The sequence below is a fragment of the Gopherus evgoodei genome, chromosome 1, assembly GCF_007399415.2.
Source record: "Gopherus evgoodei ecotype Sinaloan lineage chromosome 1, rGopEvg1_v1.p, whole genome shotgun sequence".
Classification (NCBI taxonomy): domain Eukaryota; kingdom Metazoa; phylum Chordata; order Testudines; family Testudinidae; genus Gopherus; species Gopherus evgoodei.
The window spans coordinates 129643385-129670284 of record NC_044322.1 but is presented as its reverse complement, the minus strand read 5'-3'; the positions used below and the strand labels follow the sequence as shown (position 1 = coordinate 129670284).

At 42.1% G+C, this 26900-nt stretch overlaps 1 protein-coding gene across 3 annotated transcripts in view; it reads left to right on the top strand.

Annotated features, from left to right (window-relative positions):
- Positions 1 to 26900, top strand: part of NLGN4X (neuroligin 4 X-linked) — a 290649-nt gene that overhangs the window by 81340 nt on the left and 182409 nt on the right. For all 3 annotated transcript variants that reach the window (XM_030572254.1, XM_030572234.1, XM_030572244.1), the window contains one exon: positions 7476 to 8271. In XM_030572254.1, coding sequence (XP_030428114.1) covers positions 7800 to 8271 — 472 coding nt within the window. In that variant the 5' untranslated portion in view covers positions 7476 to 7799. The remainder of the gene's footprint in view (positions 1 to 7475; positions 8272 to 26900) is intronic.

The window sequence follows — 26900 nt, the reverse complement described above, 5'->3', positions numbered from 1 at the left end:
CCAGGAAACAAAGACCTCAGACACACAATTCCCTCCACCCAAAGTTGAAAAAATCCGGTTTCCTGATTGGTTCTCTGGTCAGGTGTTTCAGGTGAAAGAGACATTAACCCTTAGCTATCCGTTTATGACACGCCCCCCAAATTGCAGACAGTGGGGAAGCTCACTGGCGGCAATTTCCTTCTAGAACTTGAAAATAAACAGATTAATACAACACATGCACCTTTACATATACTACTAAGTATATAACTAACAGACTTTTACATTTTAAGAACACTTTTTAACTACTGGATTCTGGGAAACTCTCACGGGAGAGTGCATCAGCAACTTTGTTAGAAGCTCCTGTGATGTGTTGAATTTCAAAATCAAAATCTTGGAGAGCTAAACTCCAACGAAGAAGTTTCTTGTTGTTCCCCTTGGCAGTATGAAGCCACTTTAGTGCAGCATGGTCAGTTTGTAGTTTGAACCGCCGTCCCCAAACATATGGGCGTAGCTTTTCCAGGGCGTACACAATGGCATAGCATTCCTTTTCACTGACTGACCAGTGACTTTCCCTCTCAGACAGTTTCTTGCTGAGAAACACGACAGGATGGAAGTTGTGATCTGTTGCTTCCTGCATGAGCACTGCTCCTATACCACGCTCAGATGCATCCGTGGTTACTAGGAATGGCTTGTCAAAGTCCGGGGCCCTGAGCACAGGGTCAGACATGAGCGTTGCCTTAAGTTGGGTAAAGGCCTTTTGACACTCATCAGTCCACTTAACTGCATTTGGCTGGGTCTTTTTGGTCAGGTCGGTCAGTGGGGCAGCGATTTGGCTGTAGTGTGGTACAAATCGCCTGTAGTATCCGGCCAAGCCTAAGAAGGATTGGACCTGTTTCTTTGACCTTGGGACAGGCCACTTTTGGATAGCATCCACCTTGGCCTGTAGGGGGTTTATGGTTCCTCGACCCACCTGGTGCCCCAGGTAAGTTACTCTGTTTTGGCCTATTTGACACTTTTTGGCCTTAACAGTTAGTCCTGCCTGCCTGATGCGCTCAAAGACCTTTTCCAGGTGTAGTAGGTGTTCGGGCCAGGAGTCTGAAAAAATGGCCACATCATCGAGGTAGGCAACTGCAAATTCTCCCAGTCCAGCTAGTTGACCGTCTACCAGCCTCTGGAAGGTGGCGGGTGCATTTCGAAGGCCGAAAGGAAGGACATTGAATTCATACACCCCCGCATGGGTGACGAATGCTGACCTCTCCTTGGCAGGTTCATCTAGCGGTACTTGCCAGTACCCCTTGGTTAAGTCTATTGTAGAGATGAACTGGGCACGTCCCAACTTTTCCAATAGCTCATCAGTGCGTGGCATTGGATAGTTGTCCGGACGAGTTACAGCATTTAGCTTACGGTAGTCCACGCAAAAGCGTATTTCCCCATCTGGTTTGGGTACCAGAACCACTGGAGATGCCCATGCACTGGTAGATGAGTGGATTATACCCATCTGTAGCATGTTCTGGATCTCCCGTTCTATAGCAGCTTGGGCATGAGGAGACACCCGGTAGGGTGGGGTTCTGATTGGGTGAGCATTACCTGTATCAATGGAGTGGTATGCCCGTTCAGTCCGTCCTGGGGTGGCTGAGAACAATGGGGCGAAGCTAGTGCACAGCTCCTTTATTTGTTGCCGCTGCAGACGTTCCAGGGTGGTTGAGAGGTTCACCTCTTCCACGCCACCGTCTTTTTTTCCGTCGTAGTAGACACCGTCAGGCCACTCAGCATCATCTCCCTGGACTGTAAACTGACAAACCTGTAAGTCTCTGGAATAGAAAGGCTTGAGAGAATTAACATGGTACACTTTAGGCTTTAGTGAGGAATTGGGAAATGCTATGAGGTAGTTTACAGTTCCCTGGCGCTCTTGGACCGTGAATGGCCCTTCCCATGATGCTTCCATCTTATGGGCCTGTTGCACCTTCAAGACCATAACCTGGTCTCCTACCCTGAAAGAACGTTCTCTGGCATGTTTGTCATACCAGGCCTTTTGCTCTTCCTGAGCATCCTTTAGGTTCTCTCTAGCAAGGGCTAAAGAGTGTTAGAGGGTGCTTTGTAGGTTGCTTACAAAGTCCAGAATGTTAGTTCCGGGAGAAGGCGTAAACCCCTCCCATTGCTGCTTCACCAACTGTAATGGCCCCTTAACCTCGTGACCATACACAAGTTCAAATGGTGAAAACCCTAAACTGGGATGTGGTACAGCCCTGTAGGCAAACAGCAACTGCTGCAACACTAGGTCCAAATTATTGGAGAATTCGTTGATGAATTTTCGTATCATGGCCCCCAAAGTTCCATTGAACCTTTCCACCAGGCCATTGGTTTGATGGTGGTACGGGGTGGCAACCAAGTGATTCACCCCATGAGTTTCCCACAGTTTTTCCATGGTCCCTGCCAGGAAATTAGACCCTGAATCTGTAAGGATGTCGGAGGGCCAACCTACCCTGGCAAAGATGTCTGTTAAGGCCAGGCACACAGTGTTAGCCCTGGTGTTGCCAAGAGCTACTGCTTCCGGCCATCGGGTAGCAAAGTCCACTAAAGTCAGTACATACTGCTTTTCTCTGGGCGTCTTTTTTGGGAAAGGGCCCAGAATATCCACAGCTACTCGCTGAAATGGGACCTCAATTATGGGGAGTGGCTGGAGAGGGGCCTTGACCTGGTCTTGAGGCTTTCCCACTCTTTGGCATACCTCACAAGACCGGACATACTTGGCAACATCCTTGCCCATCCCCTCCCAGTGGAAGGACTTCCCCAACCGGTCCTTGGTTCTGTTCACCCCAGCATGGCCACTGGGATGATCATGGGCTAAGCTTAAGAGCTTCCCCCGGTACTTAGTTGGAACCACCAACTGTTTTTGTGGCTGCCATTCTTCCCGGTGTCCACCAGAAAGAATTTCCTTGTATAAAAGTCCTTGGTCTATAACAAACCGGGATCGATTAGAAGAGCTGAGAGGTGGTGGGGTGCTCCGTGCCGCCGCCCAAGCTTTCTGAAGGCTGTCATCTGCTTCCTGCTCAGTCTGGAACTGTTCCCTTGAGGCTGGGGTCACCAGTTCTTCCTCAGACTGTGGACGTGGGCTTGGTCCCTCTGGGAGCGATGTAGGTGATGGGGTTGTTTCCGTTGCTGGTGTACCGCTCTCCGCTGGTGCACCTGAGGGTATTTCAGGCTCTGGCTGAGCCTTTTGGGTATGGCTGTCTTTTGCTTCGGCCAGTTCTGGCTCGCTGGCGCCCTCTGGCGTTGAGTTTGAAGATGTGGTTGCACTTGCTGGTGCTGGTTGCTGTTCCAGTTCCGGGCTTGGGACTGGAGATGCTGTGGCTGTTTCAGTGGTAGGCATGGAATCCGGGTCCACTACCTCTGTCTGGGTCTCTGGTAACACAGACGGGTCCTCTGTGGACGGCTCAGGAACAGGAATGGGTCTGGAAGCTTGCCTGGTTTGGCTACGTGTAACCATTCCCACTCTCTTGGCCCGCCTCACCTGGTTGGCCAAGTCTTCCCCCAGTAGCATGGGGATAGGATAATTGTCATAGACGGCAAAAGTCCACATTCCTGACCAGCCTTTGTACTGGACAGGCAGTTGAGCTGTAGGCAAGTCTACAGCTTGTGACATGAAGGGGTAAATTGTAACTTTGGCCTTTGGGTTGATGAATTTGGGGTCAACGAAGGATTGGTGGATAGCTGACACTTGTGCCCCCGTGTCTCTCCACGCAGTAACCTTCTTTCCGCCCACTCTCAAATTTTCCCTTCGCTCCAAGGGTATTTGAGAGGCATCCGGGCCTGGGGATCTTTGGGGTGATGGTGGTGTAATGAATTGCACTCGCATGGTGCTCTTGGGACAGTTGGCCTTGATATGTCCCAGTTCATTACACTTAAAGCATCTTCCATCTGAGGGGTCACTGGGCCGAGGTGAGTTACTGGAGACTGGTGAGGTTGAAGGGTAGGGTATCTGTGGCTTTACTTGGGTGGTATGTGGGGTCTTTGGCTGTCCTCGGTTGTAGGGTTTATGGTCTGTGTGCCCCCTGGGGTAATCGTTCCCCTTGACAGTAGCTTTCTTGCTTTCTGCCAGTTCCATCCATTTGGCTCCAATCTCCCCCGCCTCAGTGAGATCTTTGGGTTTTCCATCTTGTATGTACCGTGTGATGTCTTCAGGAACACCATCCAAGAACTGCTCCATTTGTATGAGGAGGTTCACTTCTTCCAAGGTTTGAATGTTGTTTCCTGTTATCCAGGCCTCATAGTTTTTTGCAATGTAGTAGGCGTGTTTGGGAAATGACACCTCTGGTTTCCACTTTTGGGTTCTGAAGCACCGACGGGCATGATCTGGGGTTATCCCCATCCTGTATCTGGCCTTGGTTTGAAAAAGTTTATAGTCATTCATTTGCTGCTTAGGTATTTCAGCTGCCACCTCTGCTAAAGGTCCACTGAGTTGTGGCCTTAATTCTACCATGTACTGGTCTTCGGGGATGCTGTACCCAAGACAGGCTCTTTCAAAATTTTCCAAGAAGGCCTCGGTGTCATCACCTGCCTTGTAGGTGGGAAATTTTCTGTGCTGTGGAACAATAATTGGTGATGGTTTGTTAGGATTGGCTGAAGTCTGTTGCTTAGCCTTTTCTAATTCCATGGCCTGTTGGTGGGCTTCCCTCTGGAGTTCTATCTGTCTTCTGTGGGCTGCCTCTTCTTCTTCGTGCTTCCTTCTGTGGGCCAACTCTTCTTCTGCTTGTTTCCTTCGGTGGCCCAACTCTTCTTCTTCTATTTTTCTTTTGTGTGCTGCCTCTTTGATTTGTTCTTCTCTTTCTTTCATCTCCATTTGTCGCCTGTGTTCAGCTTCTTTGAATTGCTCTTCGGCCTTAATTTTTGCCTTAGAAGTCATGATTCCTGTTTTCTTGTGTTGGGGTGCCCTCCGGTGTTTATCTTCTGAACTGCAGGTTCTCTGTTGCCTCCTGAAGTCTGCCTAGCAACAATGCCTTTAGCTAATCTTCAATATTAAGTAAACCTGAAAAACCACTTTATTTGCATGCATATAGTGCTGGTATGACTCTCAATGGGAGTGCTATTGTGTGACAAAAGACTGTTAATAGTCCTTAACGACTTCTGCTTAACATGCAAGCCACAAACTGCCAGAGAGAGCAGAAAAAAAAATTTCTCTCTGGTTCCCTTTTAAAACCAAACTGTTTCTCTCTGCTAAAAAGCCCTTAGCAGAGAAAAGAAAAATATAATATTCCTACTGGCTTCTGGATTCTGTCTGTCTCCCACCGGCTGCCACTCATGTTATAACCTTATTCCCAGATCTGGACCTTAGCGTCCAAAATATGGGGGTTAGCATGAAAACCTCCAAGCTTAGTTACCAGCTTGGACCTGGTACTTGCTGCCACCACCCAAAAAATTAGAGTGTTTTGGGGCACTCTGGTCCCCCTGAAAAACCTTCCCTGGGGACCCCAAGACCCAAATCCCTTGAGTCTCACAACAAAGGGAAATAATCCTTTTTCCCTTCCCCCCTCCAGATGCTCCTGGAGAGATACACAGACACAAGCTCTGTGAATCCAAACCGAGTGACTTGCCCTCTCCGTTTCCAATCCTGGAAACAAAAGCACTTTCCTCTTCACCCAGAGGAAATGCAAAATCAGGCTAGCCAATTCAACACACACCGATCCCCCTGATTTCTTCCTCCCACCAATTCCCTGGTGAGTACAGACTCAATTTCCCTGAAGTAAAGAAAAACTCCAACAGGTCTTAAAAGAAAGCTTTATATAAAAAAGAAAGAAAAAATACAAATGGTCTCTCTGTATTAAGATGATACAATACAGGGCTAATTGCTTAAAAGAATATTGAATAAACAGCCTTATTCAAAAAGAATACAAATCAAAGTACTCCAGCACTTATATTCATGCAAATACCAAAGAAAAGAAACCATATAACTTACTATCTGATCTCTTTGTCCTTACACTTAGAAACAGAAGACTAGAAAGTAGAAACTACTTCTCCAAAGCTCAGAGAAAGCAGGCAGCCAGGAAACAAAGACCTCAGACACACAATTCCCTCCACCCAAAGTTGAAAAAATCCGGTTTCCTGATTGGTTCTCTGGTCAGGTGTTTCAGGTGAAAGAGACATTAACCCTTAGCTATCCGTTTATGACAGCGTTAAAGGTGAATAGAGAAGTGTTATATACCTCTTCCCACAATACAAAAACCAGGAGTCACCCAATGAAATCAATAGGCAGCACATTCAAAACAAACAATAAGGAAGCTTTTCTTCACACAACACACAGTTAATCTGTGGAGTTTATTGCCAGGAGTTGTTATGAAGGGTAAAAGTATAAATGAATTCAAAAAAGAATTAGATAAGTTCATGGAGGATAGGTTCATTAATGGCTATTTGCCAAGATGGTCAGGGACACAACCTTGTGCTCTGGTTGTTCCTAAACCTCTGATACCAGAAGAAATAGAAATAGACATAGAAATAAAATCAGAGACTGGACAACAGGGGATGGATCACTTGATAGTTGCCCTGTTCTGTACACTTCCCCTGAAATTCTGGTACTGGCCACTGTTGGAGACAGTATACTGGGGTAGTTGGACCATTGGTCTGACCCAGTATGGCAGTTCTTATGCTCTTATGCTCCAGCACCTTGTTCTGATCCATAAGTGCAACTCAAGAGTAACTCCAATGAAGTTAATGCACTTGCACTAGCAGAAAAGCCAGTGTGAAAGCAGAAACAAGCATCTACGTTCTCAGCTTTCTTCTGTATAGTGCTGCTTATGTTTCAGAGAAATGGGATATACATAATAATTTTAAAACCTTATGTGGACCTACTGCAACTCAAATCAGATACTGCCTGAACTTTGTGGTATTCCCTTTCTGTATGTCAGCTGTTCTTTTAATATGTCTGTGGAAGATAAATTTGTGTTTTCAACAATTTTGTTTATCCTTACAAATAAAAAGTACAGGTATACCTTATTTATTTATATTCCTTTGTTTCATCCTTGTGGTAACAATAAGTAATCACATTTAATCACCATAACATGGAAAGAAGAAGGAGATTATCTAGTGCAGCAAAATGTTTAGTAAATATGCAAAGGGATGTACGTTTTTCAGTTTGCCTAGGCTAGCAAATGTTGCAGAGCTGGCATGTGCATGAAAGGTAACCTTCATGAAACAGTCAAGGCATGTTTGGATTTGATGGGGGCTGAGAGTCTGCGACTGGGACAAGATACTGGTAATTGAGAAAGCTGGATTTATGTCTCAGCCCTGCCACTTATTTGCTCTGTAGCCTTGGGCAAGCCTCTTTCCCTCCATCTCCAAAAAGGATTTACTGTAATACTCCTCTCATAGAAGTGACTAAAATTGATGAAACACATGGAGACCCTGGTATGAAAGATACTGTATAAGTGTAAAAAAAAAATTGCAGTTTTGGTCAATGTTAATAAATGTATTAATTTAAATTGTCTGCTTCCTCTTGGCTATAGGCTGATTGATCTTGCTGGAATCTATTGGAAGGAATCATTGTACCAATGAAGCAGAGTGACCGCTGACCACGTTCTCCTACTCAGCCTGCTGGGAAGTACCACCAGGATTAAACCTGCATTGGAACCTGGGGATGGGCCTTAGGGACGAAGACCCCTTTGATTGTCGTGACACTGGAATCTGTCTATGGTCAATCAACTGAGGCACCAATCACACTCATCCTTAGGCTTCTCATTATCTGAAAATATTACGTGTTGCCTTTCACTTCATCTCCCTTTGTCTCCCCAACTGTGGAAGACAGAGCCCTGCTGATGTTGATATAAACAATGTCAAGGCCAATGGGACTCCTATGGCTGCCTTTGATCTTCACCCCAGTCTGTGTCATGTTGAATTCTAACTTCCTTTTGTGGATAACTGCACTAGCTATAAGATTTACCCTCATTGATGGCCAAGCACAATACCCTGTTGTTACCACAAATTATGGCAAAATACGTGGCCTAAGAACACCTTTGCCCAATGAGATCCTGGGCCCGGTGGAGCAGTACCTGGGAGTTCCTTATGCCTCCCCTCCGACTGGGGAGAGGCGATTCCAGCCCCCAGAACCTCCCTCCTCATGGACTGGGGTTCGGAATGCCACGCAGTTTGCTGCCGTCTGCCCACAGTACCTGGATGAGAGATCACTGCTCAATGACATGCTACCGATCTGGTTTACTGCCAATTTGGATACTGTTGTGACATATGTACAAGATCAAAATGAAGATTGCCTGTATTTGAATATCTATGTGCCCACTGAGGATGGTAAGTACTTTATTTAACCACAGACAAACCAGCCCACCCATTATTTGTGCAAATGATGAGTAGCTTCAATACTGGGTTTATACAATCCTTCATTCTACTTCCTCCATGTTATCTATTTAACTGAAATGTTTCTCTTTATATTCATTAGATGCAAATGTTATATCAATTAAGCATGCTTGCATAAATTCATTTTTATATATCTTTGTGTCACCAAATTGCAGTTTTATTTGCAGGCATTGGCCAATGTACAAATAGGTCACAATCCCAAAGGTTATGGCAAAAAAAAAAATCCTCTAGAGACAATATAATTTTATCATACAAGTATATAAAGAATACAAAATCTACTACAAAGTATATATATTTTAAGGAAAACAATTAGTTTATAGAAATTTCCCTTTCTCTTTAGTTTATTATAATACCTTTTGAAATTACATTTAAATTTGCTTGATTTTAATCAGCAAAGGATTGCTAAAGTTCTGCAACTTGAAGACTCCGTGACTGTTTAGCATTTTTAAGTCAAGTTATATATCATTCATTCACTAAATATAAAATGGAACAATCACTGAGTAGATTATGCAAGAACATCCTATGAAAATGCAATTTTTTACCCTCATCTACTCTTGAACAAAAAACTCTGAAATTATTACTCCACACCAGTCATCAGTATAACAAATATTTGTTTTGGTAACACAGTTTTGTGAACCTTCTCATTCTCGCTTTTAAGCTTAAGCTGTTTTTTTGAGATGCACACAATGTTTTTTGAGAAGTGTTGAGTGACATCAGTCCCCCATTAAAGACAAGGCTTCTTTTGATCAAAAACCAACTGACCAATGTTTGTTCAATATTACAGGATAATGAATAATTGCAAGAGAACAATAATTAATATTCTTCTGAAAGCCAATTGTTTAATCCACTGCAGTTACTTACTGATAAATAACTGTACAGATTTTCCCCAGATATGCAAATCCTTTCCTCTATATGTGGGAGTTTGATTTGCATAATCATGGTATTGTTTTTTCTCAGTAAGCGTACTCTGAACATGCAAATCTTGGTACTCTGGCTACCATAATCCCTCTGCTGTGATTGGCTTCTATTCTTAGAATTTTCCAAGCTGTTTGCCCGCAATAAATATACCACCTTAGTTTCCCACTTCCTTCCACTGAAGTAGAATACTAAAAAATGCATAAGATACTGGGGTGGGGGAACTAGTGAAAAACAAAAGCAGTTGAGTTACTGAAAAAGAAAGTTCAGAGGGGTAGCCTTTTTAGTTTGGATCTGTGAAAGCAAATGGAAAAGAAAAAGGTCTTAAAAGAAAAGGCATGTATCTGCAGGGAGATGAACATTTCTTCCTATTTCCCTCCTTCCTCCAAAACCCTCTCCTTATTCCTAGATGTCCGGATGGGTCTTGGTCTTCAGAATAACTCTCATGTTTGTTTATTTTGTGAGTTTGATCCTGCAGCTTTTAATTAGTCAATAGGACAACTCTGTAAGTTAGGGCTGTAAGACCAGATTTTATTTGTTCATATTGGAAGAACCCCCCCGTCCTTCTGTCCCAATGTCATTTTGAAGCACAATGTAGGCAAATATATTACTGCAATTATTCTGGTGAGCAGAATTTTGCTCATGTGAAGGAACCAGAAAGTAAGAAGGGGGAAAAAATGGAGGAAAGATTAGAAGTGTGAAAACAAAGGTCAACAGTGGGCTTGCTTTTTTTTTTTTAAGTCAGTGTACCTTTCAGCAGTCTGGCACATCATATTATTGAATTCTTCTCTTTTAAAATTTGAATATTTCATTCAAATATCTATATAATAATAATAAAGTTGAGCATGTCCACTATATCATAATCAAACCCTGGACTAATAAACTACTCAGCCTCTGATCTTGCAAGGTTTTTAACCAAATATATTGTTGTTACCTCATAAAGTGGAAGAACCCCCAAATGTCATTGTGTAGCAGTTTATCAACTGTTAGTTTTTATGCCTGTTTTATTCTGTGGAAAAAAATGGCATTTTTTATACAAAGATTGGGACTAGACTCCAGTGCAAAGAAGGATGGCTATTAGGAGTCCAAATCTCCCCACCCCTCCAAAAAATGCCACCATATGGGGTCTGTGGGTAGGCAGCTTCAGATACACTTTTGTTTCTATCTGTGAGTTGTATGTGAGCTTATTCATGTGCATCATGACAGGTATTTTCAGTAGGCTTGTGAGGAGAGTCACACATTCCAAAATGAATAAATGCATTTTTTAATTTTTTGTACAATATATCTTAATGATCACTAGTTACATCTAACTCAATGTTTTTCACTTAGTAAATATGCAACTGACTGCTTATAAACATGATACAAGTGTTTGACCTATCTTCTAAGCTAGCCTGGTGCCAAAGCATACTAAAGGTAAATTGCTCTAAGTTGTAGTCCATAGAATCTGATTAAACACATTACACTTCATTATATGAATCTTAGATGACAGAAAAAAAAGCTATGTTGTTATGGAGGCAGACCATGAAATTAGTTTTTGAAGTAGAGGTCTGAAAATGAATGACTGAGTTAAATTCACATTTCAATCCTTTCTCAAGTACAGATTTCTTTACAAGTTCCCTGAGACTGTTTTTTGTATGTGTGAAAAGATAGACAGACTCATCTAAACTCAATTAATGCTCTGAAACTGAAACATATCTGAATCAGTTTGTGTCTCTGTTTTTGACAATTTCAATGAGAAGAAACTGCTGTGCTTCTATAATGCATCAACTGTGGTCACGTGTGATGTTGCTTCTCCTTCAAACCCAATACTAGTAGTTAATCAAAATACAGCTCAGTTTTGCAACTTGGCTACATAGCGTGTGCTGTCATTTACTTCTTGTGTAGATTGATTTAGCAAACCTAGCAATCTCTACTCTGATTATACATTTGGAATGAAGAATTACAAAGCTTAAGTCGCTGGGTTGTGTTTTGCTCTCATCTACATTAATGTAAATCAGGACTAACCCCACTGAGTTCAGTGGAATTACACCAATGTGGGTGAGAACTGGATCAGGCGCATGAACTGGGCAGATATTATTGTTCATTAATAATACATTAATTTGAATAACTGTTGCTGAAATGTTTAAGAGACTCAATAAATCAAAATGTATAAAATCTATAGAAGTTAAAAAGTAGGCAGTGTAGCTAGGTAAGTAATTGAAAAAGCTTAATTGCAATTTATTTGTTTTTAACTACAACATTTCATTTAAATCTTGTCAGAAAGAATGATTTTACAATTTATTACTAAACACAGGATACTGTTTTTTAATGTTTCTGAAAATAGCAGGCAGAATAGCAATGGAAAATCCTCTCTAAATTGAAATTGTCTTTCTAGAAACCTTGAAAGCAGTTTAATTCTTAAAGATGAATTTTTATTCCCCTTCTCCCACAACCAAAATAATACATTATTTCCTCAGGAGATGAGTAGCCTGTAGGAATCAAATCAAAGAGAAATATCTAGCAGGTTGTTTCTGAAATCTGTCCATGCAGACATTTTTTGTGTGTGTGGAGGCCCTGCAATGTGCTCATTCATAACAGTAATGCCTAAATGAGAGACTGCAAGACTTGGGGAAATTCTCTTGGATTTTGTTGCCCATCATTTGAAGTAAAAGAAAAGAGAGGAGGAGTATCATTACAGTTCTGTATCTTCATGATGGATCTGAACACTAACAGTGTGGTGATTTTAATATTGATGGATGCTAGTTGTAAACATAGATGTCAGTAATAAAATGCTCTTCTTTCTAATAGTGGTTTGAATGTCAAATCTACTTATGCTATTTAAAATGATTCAATTCAAAATATAGCTATATATTTTGCATTAAAAGTTAGCAATTTGAGATAAAAAGCTATCTAGGCAGCAGCTGTAGGTATCTCCCTTCAGCTTCTGAATACACAAAACCACATTTATAATATAAACATAGACATATTTGGCTCTTCTCTGATTGCTAGAACCTGTAATTTTCCGCAAGAATACATGAATGACAGTTTTGAGGAGGTCAGCTAGGGAAATGATATTGAGGACAGTCTGTTTATTATAACTTCAGTCTGAATATGGGTTTAGCTATAGTGGGAGTGCTAGATTGCAGAGGACACAGACTGTTAATCGGCTGTGCTTAATCCCTCGCCTTTATCATATGAATCTGTGCATGCCGTGAAGGGGATTGCAGCCTGCTATCCTAACTACTGAAACAAACAAAACAAAACCAACCAACAAGTTTGTTTTCTTGCAAGTGAACCCTAAGAACTGCATTATATCAAGGCCAGATAAAAACATTGTTTAAGCAACATCAACAAATCTTTCATTTTGGTTTAATACTGCTTTCTTCAAACAAAAAAAAAAACCGAGGGGGGAGAGAAAAGTCACATTTTTCTTCTGTGTATGGTCAAAAGTACCAGCATTCAACATTATTTGTTGTATGGTGAACAAAGTGAGTTTTCAAAATGTGTTAAACTACTAAACAGCAAAATATTAGTCAAGGATTAATTTTAAAAGTATTTAACATCTTTAGGGTGTGAGAATCATAGAATCAAAAAATGTAGGGCTGGAAGGGGCCTCAAGAAGTCATCAAGTCCAGCACCCTGCACTGAGGCAGGACTAAGTAAACCTAAACTATCCCTGACAGATATTTGTTTAACCTGTCCTTAAAAACCTCCGATGATGATGGGGATTCCACAGCCCCCCTTGGAAGGTTCATTCACTACTGGAGCACTTCCTTGTGCGCCTTGGGGGATCAGCTCCGCTCAGTCATGTCATGGTCCCTCTTGCTCTCTAGGAGTTGCAGTTTCCTCTTCATGGCTTGGCTTTGCGACCAGGTCATTATACAGTGTTCCCCTTCTGAGGTAACAATGTCTTGCCGGAATAGCTGTGAGGATGCCATTTCAGGCAGTCTTCTTATTCCAGACTGTTCCACTTTCCCAGTGTCTGATAGGAGGGCTTGGGCCCACCTGCTACTTTGGGTCCCAGCCCAGGGATCCTACAATAAGGAGACAAGGTCTGCACTGTCTCAACTCTTACTGCTCTTTTCCTGGGCTCTTTCCTGCTCTGCCTTATGCAGGCTTCCTTCACCACCACATCTCTGGGTAAACCCTTCCCTCCAGGTCAGCATTCCAGAGCTTTTACTCCCCCCAGGGTTTCTCCCTTCTTACCTCACTAAGACCAGAGAGTGACTACAGACCTCCACACTACAGCACCTTCTGCTTCCTGGGTTTAAATAAGCCACATGGGCTTCATCTTCAATTAGTGTTTGTCAATGGAGCCCAAATCTCCTCCCAGGTGTAACCTAATGGTTAATTAGCCCTTCTGAGCCACCTTATCACCTTCAGGGGTGGTGTGGGGTGAACAATGCATCGCAGAAGCCTATGCCAGAGCTTAACTATCCTTATGGTTAGAACAGTATTCCTAATATCTAACCTAAATTGTCCTTGCTGCAGATTAAGCCCATTGCTTCTTTTGTGCTATCTTCAGTGGACATGGAGAACAATGCGTCACCATCCACTTTATAAAAGCCCTTGATATATTCAGGTCCCCTCAGTCTTTTCTCAAGGCTAAGCATGCCCAGTTTTTTTTTAAACCTGTCCTCATAGGTCAGGCTGTCTAAATCTTTTATCATTTTGGTTTATCTCCTCTGGACTCTTTCAACTTTGCCCACATCTTTCCTAAAGTGTGGCATCCAGAATTGAACACAGTAATCCAGCTGAGACCTCACCAGTGCCAAGTAGAGTGGGACAGTTAGCTCCCATGGCTTACATACGACACTCCTGTTAATAGACCCCAGAATATTAGCCTTTTTTGCAGCTATATGATATTGTTGATTCATTTTACGATCTACTGTAAACTCCAGATCCTTTACAGCAGCACTACCACTTAGACAGTTATTCCCAATTTTGTAGTTGCATATTTGATATTTCCTTCCTAAGTGAACTACTTTGAACTTGCATTTATTGAATTTCATCTTGTTGGATACAGACTAATCTTCCAATTTACTATGGTCATTTTGAATTCTAGTTCTATTCTCCAAAGTGCTTGCAACCCTTCCCAGCTTGGTGTCATCTGAAAATTTTATGAGTATATTCTCCACTCCATTATCCAAGTCATTAATGAAAATATTGAATAGTATCAGATCCTGAGGAACTCCACTAGATATGCCCTCCAAATTTGACCACAAACCATTGATAACTACTCTCAGTTCAGCTAAATTGGTTTGAAGGCTCTTGAAACATTTAGGGCACAGTAAATACAAAAACACAGAAAACAGCAAGAGACCATGACACTTTGCAGTGGTGAATGAGTGAGGTCAGAATTTCTTCATCAGTGAAAGGGAACAGAGGATAATCTGTAAGCATAGTAAAATATTTTACTGCAGAATATTAGGAAAAAATCTTAAAATATAACAAGAATATCAACAGTAGCCCTTGATTGAGGCAGCAGATTTCAGTCTAGTAGAAAGGTGAGAGTCTGAAGGCTGTATATTTACCTTTGGTTAAATGAAATAAAATAAGTTATCGCAAACCTTTGTGTGCGTACAATTAGCAGTGCATTGTTGTTTCTTTATACATTCTTTTTTCACACATGTACTGTTTAACTCTAACCTAGTCTATGATCAAATCTGATTTTCCATTGATAGGCTGCTGGGATTTTGTGTGTGAGTATGTGTTTGTATCATGATTCTCGTTGTGGTGATCCAATCAAAAGTGAGCTTCCCAGTGACTTCTTTACCTTGTATAATGTAGGCCAGCATATGACTAAAATTGCTTATTCTGCACATAATGCTAATCTTTGGCTGAAGCCACAGGCTCTGAATGGCTTAGGTAAACCAGATGCACAAATGGTGTGTATTAAAGTCAGAGGACATATGCCAGTTTACACTAGCTGAGGATCTTGCATTATAGTTTAAACTAATATTAGTAACTTATTACTATATTCATGGTAATATGTTACTAATATGTTACATAGGGGAAGGATAGCTTAGTGGTTTGTGCATTGGCCTGCTAAACCCCAAATTGTGAGTTTAATCCTTGAGTGGGCCATTTGGGGATTGGTCCTGGTTTGAGCAGGGGATTGGATTAAATGACTGCCTGGGGTCCCCTCTAACCCTGATATTCTATGAACATGTATTGAATTAGCCTTGGATTACTCATAACTTGAAAAATAGTGACACAGATGTAAGTATACGGTGCTAAAGTTTCTTACATGACTCTTTTTCACAGTCTGGGAGCACTGGAACATGAATACTTTTTCAAGGATAGTAACCCTAGTTTTATACAGTGCTATGGAATAACACCTTTAATACCTATGGTACTTTGTGTTTTGGTAACATGCATGTGCAAATCTGAGATCAGAATTAGAGACCTTTATTTGAGCTATGAAGTTGAAGTATCAGTAAGTGACTATAGCAGCCTTTCTTCTTCCAAGTTAAGCTGTAATTCAAACACACTTAGCCTATACATAGTTTCATGTTTGAGTAGCTACATATTTGTCATTTGTCAAGTATTCTTACCATCATGTTTAGCTCACTTTTATTTATTCACCACATTTAGATTTAAGCAGATATCAAAATGATGTTAATTCATTGTTTAGGTGTGTGTGTATGTATATATAATATATTTATATTATATATAAAATTGCATATCCTTAGGAAATTCAGAATCAGTTTTCCTGACTCTTTGTATTTGTTTTCTTTTGCATGACTTCAGAAGGTATTCACTTTTGTGCCTTCTTAAACATGTGCACTGATTTTATAATTTGTATAGGAATCATCACTTAGAATTTCCATATTTTTCTGCAATTAAAATCTTTACCTTAATGTTTTATTGGTATGTTTTTAATAGTTACATTTTAAAAGAACCGAAGTATAAAGAAAATTGGATATATATATATGGATATAATTGGTTATATATATATCAGGCAATATAAGATTAGCATGGCCTTTTATTAAAAAAAAACCCTACAAAATATAGCATGGATTATAATACATAGTATAGTAGGTCTAAGATTAAATCACAGATTCTATCAATGGCTTGTCTGTTTGCTAACTTCCTACCCATTCTAACTCCCTTCAGTTCTGGATTTGCCTTGGAAAAAAATAATTCAGGTTTATAATTTTCTACTGTCTCAAGTAGCTTGTCAACTCACATTATACATCAATAACACACAAAATTAAAGACAATAAGTCATATCCTGTGGTAAAGGACTTATACAGCTTTCCAATATGAGAAGGATTAATAACAGATAACAATTACAATACGAAGTGGTGACACAGGATTTATAACATATAATCCCTATTAAACACATTCAGTGGCAGCAACCTTAAGGGAGGGGTTAAAAATCTGTTTCCATTGTGAAAGGTAAATGATAAAATGAGTTCCCTGAAGTCACTCCCCCCCTGCCCACCACCTCCATTAGAGTCCAATAAATCACTTGCTCCTAATCCAGAAACACTGCAGCATCTGTGAAAAAGAACAAGGCATATGGCTGACTTCCACAGTGAACCCTTAGCCTAGCAGGATAAAGCCATGTGTAATCCAGGCCCTTCTTTTTCATTCTTGCTCTTAACAGTCAGAAATACCGTCTAACACCAAAGAACAGGACTGTAACCTAGATAAAATAAAATTCTTAAATCCTTAGAGCTGAATTCAGCTTTAGCTGCTGATTTCCCAATATTGTTCTTCAGTCTAAGAGTTGCTATTCCCCAGGCATTTTTTAGGATTGTGGGCAAATGACCATTTCAGGAATGTAATATGTAAGGAAGCTTTGTAGAGAGGATTCAAAATAATTCATTCCTAGCACCACTATAGTCGATTATAGAGCAACAATGGGAAGTCTTGAGTTCCCTTTGGCAGCAGCTCAAATTGAGATCCCGAAACTGACATTAGCTAATCTGGGCAGATTTTCCATTGTATTTTCACTATCACTACCTCCTGCTGAAAAGGAGGAGGGGGGAGGAAATCCCTAATAAACTATGGATAGCTAAGTGTGGTATTGTTGCTACATGACCCTTTCAGTTAACCTGCGTGGTGGTGTCTCAGATGTAGAAGCCGTGCCACTTGGCTGAGGATGCAAGACAAATACAGGTTGTCAAGGTTCCTTCCCCACTCTGAACTTTAGGGTACAGATGTGGGGACCTGCATGAACACTTCTAAGCTTAATTACTATCTTAGATCTGATACCACTGCCACCATCCAGAATTTCAGTGTCTGGATCACTCCCTGTCCCCCGCAAACCTTCCCCTCCCTGGGTAGCCTTGAGAGACTCCTTCACCAATTCCCTGGTGAGTCCAGATCCAATTCCCTTGGATCTAAAAACAAGGAAAAATCAATCAGGTGTTAAGAAAAAAGGCTTTTAATTAAAGAAAAGAAAGGTAAAAGAAAACCCTCTGGTAGAGATTAGCATACCAGCTACTCTCACAGACAACAGATTTCAAACACAGAGGATGTTCCCCTGCGCACAATTTTAGTTACACATAAAAAAAATAATACCCAAATACCCAGTTTGATTCTACCTCTATTTGCATAAGACAGGTTACAAAGAAATAAACATAAACCTATTTATTCCTTTCCAAAACTTACTACTCTGATAAGAGGCTGGTTCCTTGATCTTTTCCACTCCGGCTGAAACTGAAACTCTAAACAAAGGAAAAACTTCCCTCCTTCCTTTTGAAACATCTTGTTCCCCCATTGGTCCCTCTGGTCAGGTGTTAGCTAGGCTAGGTGAACTTTTTAACTCTTTACAGGTAAAAGAGGCATTAACTCTTAACCATCTGTTTATGACATGCCCCCCAAATCTCAGACAGTGTGGAACCACACTGGCGGTGATTTCTTCCTAGAACTTTAGAATAAACAGATTAATAAAACACATGCACCTTTACATATATTACTAATTACGTAAAACTACAAGATTTTTCACATTCCAAGGACAATTTAACCAGTTAACTCTGGGAAACTTTCATGGGAGAGTTCATCAAGTACTTTGTTAGAAGCTCCTGAAATGTGTTGAATTTCAAAATCAAAATCTTGGAGACCTAAACTCTATCAAAGAAGTTTTTTATTGTTTCCCTTGGCAGTGTGAAGCCTCTTTAGAGCAGCATGGTCAGTTTGTAGCTGGAAACACCGTCCCCAAACGTATGGGCATAGCTTTTTCAGGGCATACACAATGGTATAGCATTCTTTTTCACTGATTGACAAGTGGCTTTCCCTCTCAGATAGTTTCTTGCTGAGAAACATGACAGGATGAAATTCTTGATCCGGTTCTTCCTGCATTAAAACTGCTCCGACACCACGCTCAGATGCATCTGTGGTTACTAGGAATGGTTTGTCAAAATCTGGGGCCCTTAGCACAGGGTCAGACATGAGTGTTGCCACTGCAGACATTCCAGGGTTGTGGAGAGGTTCACCTCTTCCATGCCACCGTCACTTTTTCCTTCGTAGTAGACACGTTCAGGCCATTCAGAGTCATCTTCTCCCTGGGCTGTAAACTGATAAACCTTTAATTCTCTGGAATAAAAGGGCTTTAGAGAATTAACATGGTACACTTTAGGCTTTAGGGTTGAGGTGGGGAATGCTATGAGATAGTTAACAGCTCCCAGGCGCTCTTGGACTGTGAATGGCCCTTCCCATGATGCTTCCATCTTATGGGCCCGTTGTGCCTTCAGGACCATAACCTGGTCCCCTACTTTGAAGGAACGCTCTCTGGTATGTTTATCATACCAGGCCTTTTGCTCTTCCTGAGCATCCTTTAGGTTTTCTTTAGCAAGGGCTAAAGAGTGTCGGAGGGTGCTTTGCAGGTTGCTTACAAAGTCTAGAATGTTAGTTCCTGGAGAAGGCGTAAACCCCTCCCATTGCTGCTTTACCAACTGTAATGGCCCCTTAACCTCGTGGCCATATGCAAGTTCAAATGGTGAAAACCCTAAACTGGGATGTGGTACAGCCCTGTAGGCAAAAAGCAACTGCTGCAACACTAGGTCCCAATCACTGGAGTGTTCATTTACAAATTTACGTATCATGGCCCCCAAAGTTCCATTAAACCTCTCCACCAGGCCATTGGTTTGATTGTGGTAAGGAGTGGCAACCAAGTGATTCACCCCATGAGCTTCCCACAGATTTTTCATGGTCCCTGTCAGGAAATTAGTTCCTGAATCTGTAAGGATGTCGGAGGGCCAACCTACCCTGACAAAAATGTCTGCTAAAGCCTGGCACAGTTTTAGCCCTGATGTTACTTAGAGCTACTGCTTCCGGCCATCGGGTAGCAAAATCCATGAAAGTCAGTATGTACTGCTTTCCTCTGGGCGTCTGTTTTGGAAAAGGACCTAGAATATCCACAGCTACTTGCTGAAATGGGACCTCAATTATGGGGAATGGCTGGAGAGGGGCTTTGACCTGGTCTTGGAGCTTTCCCACTCTTTGGCACACCTCACAAGACCGGACATAACTAGCAACGTCCTTGCCCATTCCCTCCCAGTGGAAAGACTTCCCCAACCGGTCCTTGGTTCTATTCAGCCCGGAATGACCACTGGGATGATCATGGGATAAGCTCAAGAGCTTTACCCGGTACTTAGTTGGAACTACCAACTGTCTTTGAGGATGCCAGTCTTCCTGGTGTCCACCAGAAAGAGTCTCCTTGTATAAAAGTCCTTGTTCTACAACAAACTGGGATCGGTTAGAAGAGCTGAGAGGCGGTTGGGTGCTCTGTGCTGCCACCGAAGCTTTCTGAAGGCTTTCATCTGCTTCCTGCTCAGCCTGGAACTGTTCCCTTCATGCTGGATACCTCAGTTCCTCCTTAGACTGTGGACTTGGGCTTGGTCCCTATCAAAGCGATGTAGGTGATGGGGTTGTTTTCGTTGATTGTGAACCGCTTTCTGCTGGTGCACTATGTGATATTTCAGGCTCTGGCTGAGCCTTTTGGGTAGGGTTGTCTGCTGGTTCTGCCAGTTCAGGCCCGCTTGTGCCCTCTGGCGCTGGAGTTGTAGATGTGTTTGCAAGCGTTGGAGTCAGTGCTGGCAACGGTTCTGGTGCTGGTTGCTTTGCCAGTTCCGGTTCTGGGACTGGATTCACTATGGCTGTAGCATTCCTGGATAGAAAATCTGGTTCCACCACCTCTGTCTGGTTCTCTGGTAACACAGATGGGGCCCTGATGGATGGCTCAGGAACAGGGATGGGTGTGGAAGCTTGCTTGGCTTGGCTGCGTGTGACCATTCCCACCGTCTTGGCCAGCTTCACATGGCTGGTCAAGTCTTACCCCAATAGCATAGGGATGGGATAATTGTCATAGACTGCAAAAGTCCACATTCTTGACCAGCCCTTGTACTGCACAGGCAACTCAGCTGTAGGCAAGTTTAAAGATTTTGACATGAAAGGGTGAATTGTCACTTGGGCCTCTGGGTCGATGAATTTGGGGTCCACTAAGGATTAGTGGATAGCTGACACTTGTGCCCCAGTGTCTCTGTTATAACCTTATTCCCAGATTTGGACCTTAGCGTCCAAAATATGGGGGTTAGCATGAAAACCTCCAAGCTTAGTTACCAGCTTGGACCTGGTACTTGCTGCCACCACCCAAAAAATTAGAGTGTTTTGGGGCACTCTGGTCCCACTGAAAAACCTTCCCTGGGGACCCCAAGACCCAAATCCCTTGAGTCTCACAACAAAGGGAAATAATCCTTTTTCCCTCCCCCCCCCAGGTGCTCCTGGAGAGATACACAGACACAAGCTCTGTGAATCCAAACAGAGTGACTCGCCCTCTCCGTTCCCGGTCCTGGAACAAAAAGTACTTTCCTATTCCCCCAGAGGGAATGCAAAATCAGGCTAGCCAATTCAACACACACCGATCTCCCCTGATTTCTTCCTCCCACCAATTCCCTGGTGAGTACAGACTCAATTTCCCTGAAGTAAAGAAAAACTCCAACAGGTCTTAAAAGAAAGCTTTATATAAAAAAGAAAGAAAAAATACAAATGGTCTCTCTGTATTAAGGTGATACAATACAGGGCAATTTCTTAAAAGAATATTGAATAGACAGCCTTATTCAAAAAGAATACAAATCAAAGCACTCCAGCACTTATATTCATGCAAATACCAAAGAAAAGAAACCATATAACTTACTATCTGATCTCTTGGTCCTTACACTTAGAAACAGAAGACTAGAAAGTAGAAACTACTTCTCCAAAGCTCAGAGAAAGCAGGCAGCCAGAAAACAAAAGACCTCAGACACACAATTCCCTCCACCCAAAGTTGAAAACATCCGGTTTCCTGATTGGTTCTCTGGTCAGGTGTTTCAGGTGAAAGAGACATTAACCCTTAGCTATCTGTTTATGACATCTCTCCAAGCGATAGCCTTCTTTCCACTCACTCTCAAGGTTTCCCTTCACTCCGAGGGTATTTGAGAGGCATCTGTGCCTGGGGATCTTTGGTGTGATTGTGGTGTTATGAACTGTAATCAGTTGGGGTTTTTGGGGCAGTGGGCCTTTATGTGTCCCAGTTCATTATATTTAAAACATCGTCCAGCTGACTGGTCACTGGGACGAGGTGGGTTGCTGGAGACTGATGAGGTGGGACAATAAGGTGTCTGAGGCTTTCCTTGGGTTGTAGGTAGGGCCTTGGGTTGCCCCCGGTGATAGCGTTTAGTTTCGGTTTGCCCCCTCTGATATTCGCTCCAACTGCTGGTAGTTTTTTTTTTTCTGCCACTTCCACCCATTTGGCTCCAATCTCCCCCGCCTCGGTTACAGTTTTGGGCTTCCCATCTAGGATGTACCTTTCTATTTCCTCAGAAATACCTCTAAGAATTGCTCCATTTGCATTAGGAAGGACAGCTCTTCCAGAGAGTTAGCACTTGCTCCTGATATCCAGGCATCCCAATTCTTTCCAATGTGGTAGGCATGTCGGGTAAATGACACATCTGGTTTCCACCTTAGGGCTCTGAACCGCCGATGGGCATGCTCAGGGGTTAGCCCTGTTCTGATTCTGGCCTTGGTTTGAAAAAGTTTATAATCGTTCATGTGTTCCTTAGGCATTTCAGCCGCCACCTCTGCTAAGGGTCCACTGAGCTGTGGCCTCAGCTCTATCATGTACTAGTCTGTAGGGATGCTGTACCCATGGCAGGCCCTTTCGAAATTTTCTAAGAAGGCCTCAGTATCATCACCTATCTTGTAAGTGGGGAATTTTCTGGGATGGGAAACAATACCTGGAGAAGGGTTGTTAAGGTTGGCTGTTAACTCCTGCTTAGCCCTTGCTAATTCCAGAGCATGCTTGTGGGTCTCCCTCTGGATCTCCATAGCTCTCTGGTGTTCAGCGTCTTTGGCTTTCTCTTCTCTTTCTCTCACCTCCATCTCTTTTTGTTTCTCCTCCATAGCTCTTTTGTGGGCAGCCTCAGCTCTTTTTGGGCAGCTTCATCTCTGGCCATCTGTCTGTCATGTTCCTTTTGGCTCTCCTCAGCCTGGAGTTTGGCTAACTCTAGTTGTTGTTGTATGGTTTTTTTCTCTTTGCCTGACATTTTTCCCTGCTCTGCCTGACCTATCTTGGTTTGCGAGGCAAAAAACAAACAAATAAAAAACCCCCACAGCTTTTAACTGGACTTCTCAGAATGAGAAGAAACCAGAAAAACTGGTTTGTAACTTGTCTTTTGCAAACTGTTAATTACCCTACAGCTGAGCCCAGCTGGAAATCCTTTCTAACAAAGCCTTGTTAGAAAAACCTTTATTTGTTTGCCTTCAAGGTATTTCTCCTTCACTGCTTCCCCAGCATCTCAAAGGATGAAAAAAAAATCTGGCTTTTGGTTCCTAAAACATCCCTCACCACTGTTCACCATGTCAAAGTTCTTCCCCATTCTGAACTTTAGGGTACAGATGTGGGGACCTGCATGTACACTTCTAAGCTTAATTACTAGCTTAGATCTGGTACCACTGCCACCATCCAGAATTTCAGTGTCTGGATCACTCCCTGTCCTCACAAAACCTTCCCCTCCCTGGGTAGCCTTGAGAGGGTTAATGTCTCTTTTACCTGTAAAGGGTTAAGAAGCTCAGTAAACCTGGCTGACACCTGACCAGAGGACCTATAAGGGGACAAGATACTTTCAAATCTTGGTGGAGGGAAGTCTTTGTTTGTGCTTTTTGTTTTGTTCGTTGTTCGCTCTCGGGACTGAGAGGGACAAGACATACACCCAGGCTTTCCCAATCTTTCTGAATCAGTCTTTCATGTCTCAAAATAGTAAATAATAGCCAGGAAAGGCAGATTAGTCTTATGTTGTTTCTCAACTTGTAAATGTTTTTTTTGCTGGAAGGATTTTTTACCTGTGTTTGCTGTAACTTTGAATCTAAGGCTGGGGTGGAGGTCTCTCTGGTCTATATGAATCTGAGTACCCTGTAAAGCATTTTCCATCCTGATTTTACAGAGATAATTTTTACCTTTTCTTTCTTTCTTTAATTAAAAGCTTTCTTTTTAAGAACCTGATTGATTTTTCCTTGTTTTAGAATCCAAGGGATTGAGTCTAAACTCACCAGGGATAGATGGGGGGAAAAGGAGGGGGATGGTTAAATTCTCCTTGTTTTAAGACCCCAGGGGTTTGGGTCTTGGGTTCCCCAGGGAGGGTTTTGGGGGAACAGAAGTGTGCTAGACACATACTTCTGGCTGGTGGCAGCGTACCAAATTTAAGCTAGGAATTAAGCTTAGAAGGGTCCATGCAGGTCCCCCACATTTTTACTCTAAAGTTCAAAGTGGGGGAAAAAAATCTTGACAGACTCCACCAATTCCCTAGTAAGTCCAGATCCAATCCCTTGGATTTTAAAATGGAGAAATTAACCATCCCCCCTCCTTTCTCCCACCAATCCCTAGTGAGTCCAGATCCAATCCCCTTGGATCTAAAAACAAGGAAAAATCAATCACGTATTAAGAAAAAAGGATTTTAATGAAAGAAAAGAAAGGTAAAAGAAAACCCTCTGGGAGAGATTAGCATACCAGCTACTCTCACAGACAACAGATTTCAAACACAGAGGATGTTTCCTTGCGCACAATTTTAGTTACACATAAAAAAAATAATACCCAAATACCCAATTTGATTCTACCTCTAATTGCATAAGACAGGTTACAAAGAAATAAACATAAACTTATTTATTCCTTTCTAAAAACTTACTACTCTGATAAGAGGCTGGTTCCTTGATCTCTTTCATTCCGGCTGAAACTGAAACTCTAAAACAAAGGAAAAACTTCCCTCCTTCCTTTTGAAACATCTTGTTCCCCCATTGGTTCCTCTGGTCAGGTGTTAGCTAGGCTAGGTGAACTTTTTAACCCTTTACAGGTAAAAGAAGCGTTAACCCTTAACCATCTGTTTATGACACAGGTCTAGGTCACTGGCCAAACCTGCAGACTGGTTGTAGCTCGTCTGATCATAGATAACCCCAACTGTTTAATTCACAGTGAATGATACTGAATGCAGGTTAAGTTGAACAAGTGATATTTTATTAAAACCTGTGAACTGCTTCACCCATTTTCAGCTGGCTATTATCCCATGACTGGCAGATGTCATGCCCTTCTAGCAAAAAGCAAAGTTGTGTATTCATTCCTGGCTAATAAACACACTCTTGAGTCTGTCCAAGGCAGCTGTCAATGCCGAAGTCTGAGATATTTATTTTTTGCATGGTGTCATTACCTAATGAGGTGAGGACAACAGCTCTCTGCTCAAAATATGACACACTCATTTCATCTTTAATTTGAAAATATGGTTCTTCTCCTATTGTACTTGTCTTTTGTCTTCTCACCACCTTGCTTGTATTGCTCTTCTGGTTGCTTGTAGTTGGATATCATTGTGTAGCCTCTTTGATTTCCATCGGCTTTGTTCTTGAAATTGGGTTACTGAATTCATTAACATACTACACTGTGTCCTGATCCTCTTCCCCCAGCTCACTGACGGTGGGTATATATGCCCTGTTCAGGGTGTCAGCTAACACCAGTAATTGTCCTGAATGATATCGGATCTCTACCTGGTAGCACTGGAGGATAATCAATACAGGCTGCAATCTCTTTGGAGTACTAAGAAGGGGCTTCACTGTGATTGTCTCTAGGGTTTGACTGAATTATTACTGGGTGGTCATAGATGTACTGATGGACGCCTCTCCAAATATTAGAGCCAGAAGCTCTTCTTTTGTTTGTTCATCTCTGACAGAGCTCTGCTGGCATACGTGACTAGGTGCTCTTGCAAAAGAGCTGAACCCAGTCATATCTCCAGTGCATCACACTGGAAAGTTAGCGGCTCTTCTGGCTCCTAGTATTCAAGAAAGAGGCATCCATTGTAATTTGTTTCAGCTGGTCAAATGCTTGCCATTGAGGACCTCCTAAACATCCTGCTTTGTGAGCTGATGTATGGGTTCTGCTGCTACAAGAAAGCATGGAAGAACTGGGACAAGAATTGTATCATTCCTAAGAAGTGCTAGACCCCTTTCACATGCATGGGTGCTGGCACTTCTCTGACTGTCTAGTTGTTGTTGGGAACTGCTTTCAGTCCTTCTGTTGGGAACAGATGTCCAATCCATGTCACATCATGCTGTTTGAGATGCATTTTTTCAGGGCTGAGTTTTATGGTTTTGTAGAAAATCTTGTAAGTTTTCTTTCATGTTCTCATTCAGCTCGTGTGTTATGGATTCCTCCACCTAAAATGACGATATCATCTGCAATTAATTTCACCCCATATAGTCCTTCTAATGCTTCAATGCGTCTTCTCTGGAACACTTCTGGTGCTGGGCTTATGCTCATTGTCATACACCACAAACTGTAGTGATAAAATGGTGTTGCAAAAGTTGCCAGCATGCTGGCTTCTTTATCCAGGCTTATGTGCTAAATCTCATTCCTCATATCATGGACCATAAAGGTTCTGGCTTTGGAAAGTTCTGGCAAGATGTCATTGATTGTGGGCAGTGGATCATGACATCTTTTTAGTGTCTGGTTCAGTGTCTTTTTGGGTCAATGTGGAGACGTGATTTTTCCCAAGGGCTTCTGTACCACCACCATGCTGTTTACCCAGGCTATACTGGTCTCTACAAATGTTATGATACTCTGATCTGCAGACATAAGAGCTCCTTGCATAGTGAATTAAGTAATGTCACTGGAATATTTCTTTGTGGTAAGCTTACAGGTGCCAGTGTGCTACTTTGAGTCACAGGTTTCGTTTGAGGCACCCAATGCATTTGAAAACATCCTCATATACTTTTAAAATGGTCTCCACTTTTCATGAGAATTCCTTTGACAGAAAGGATAATTTACTGCAGTATCTTTGAGAGCTGATACTGTATCAAGTTTATGCATTATTGTGTCCGGGATTGTATGCAACCTATCCAACAGGGAGATGTGACAGATATTCCAACTCTATGTAGTATCTTTGGTGTACGTTGTTTTAAATGATTGTATTCTACACCATGGAAGAGGGCAACCACAGTTCCTCCTACTAAAAATAGTGCATGGTAGTTAAGACAAATCAGTCAAATTGTACCAACCTTCCCGCCTTTCCCAAGAAATATCACCTCCTGGGGATGCTCACATATACTAGTTCAAACTGGATTCCCCAGAGACCAACATACAAAGAAAGGACTTTTGGATAAATAGACTGAGTTTATACTGATTCAACGCTTTCTTTTTGATC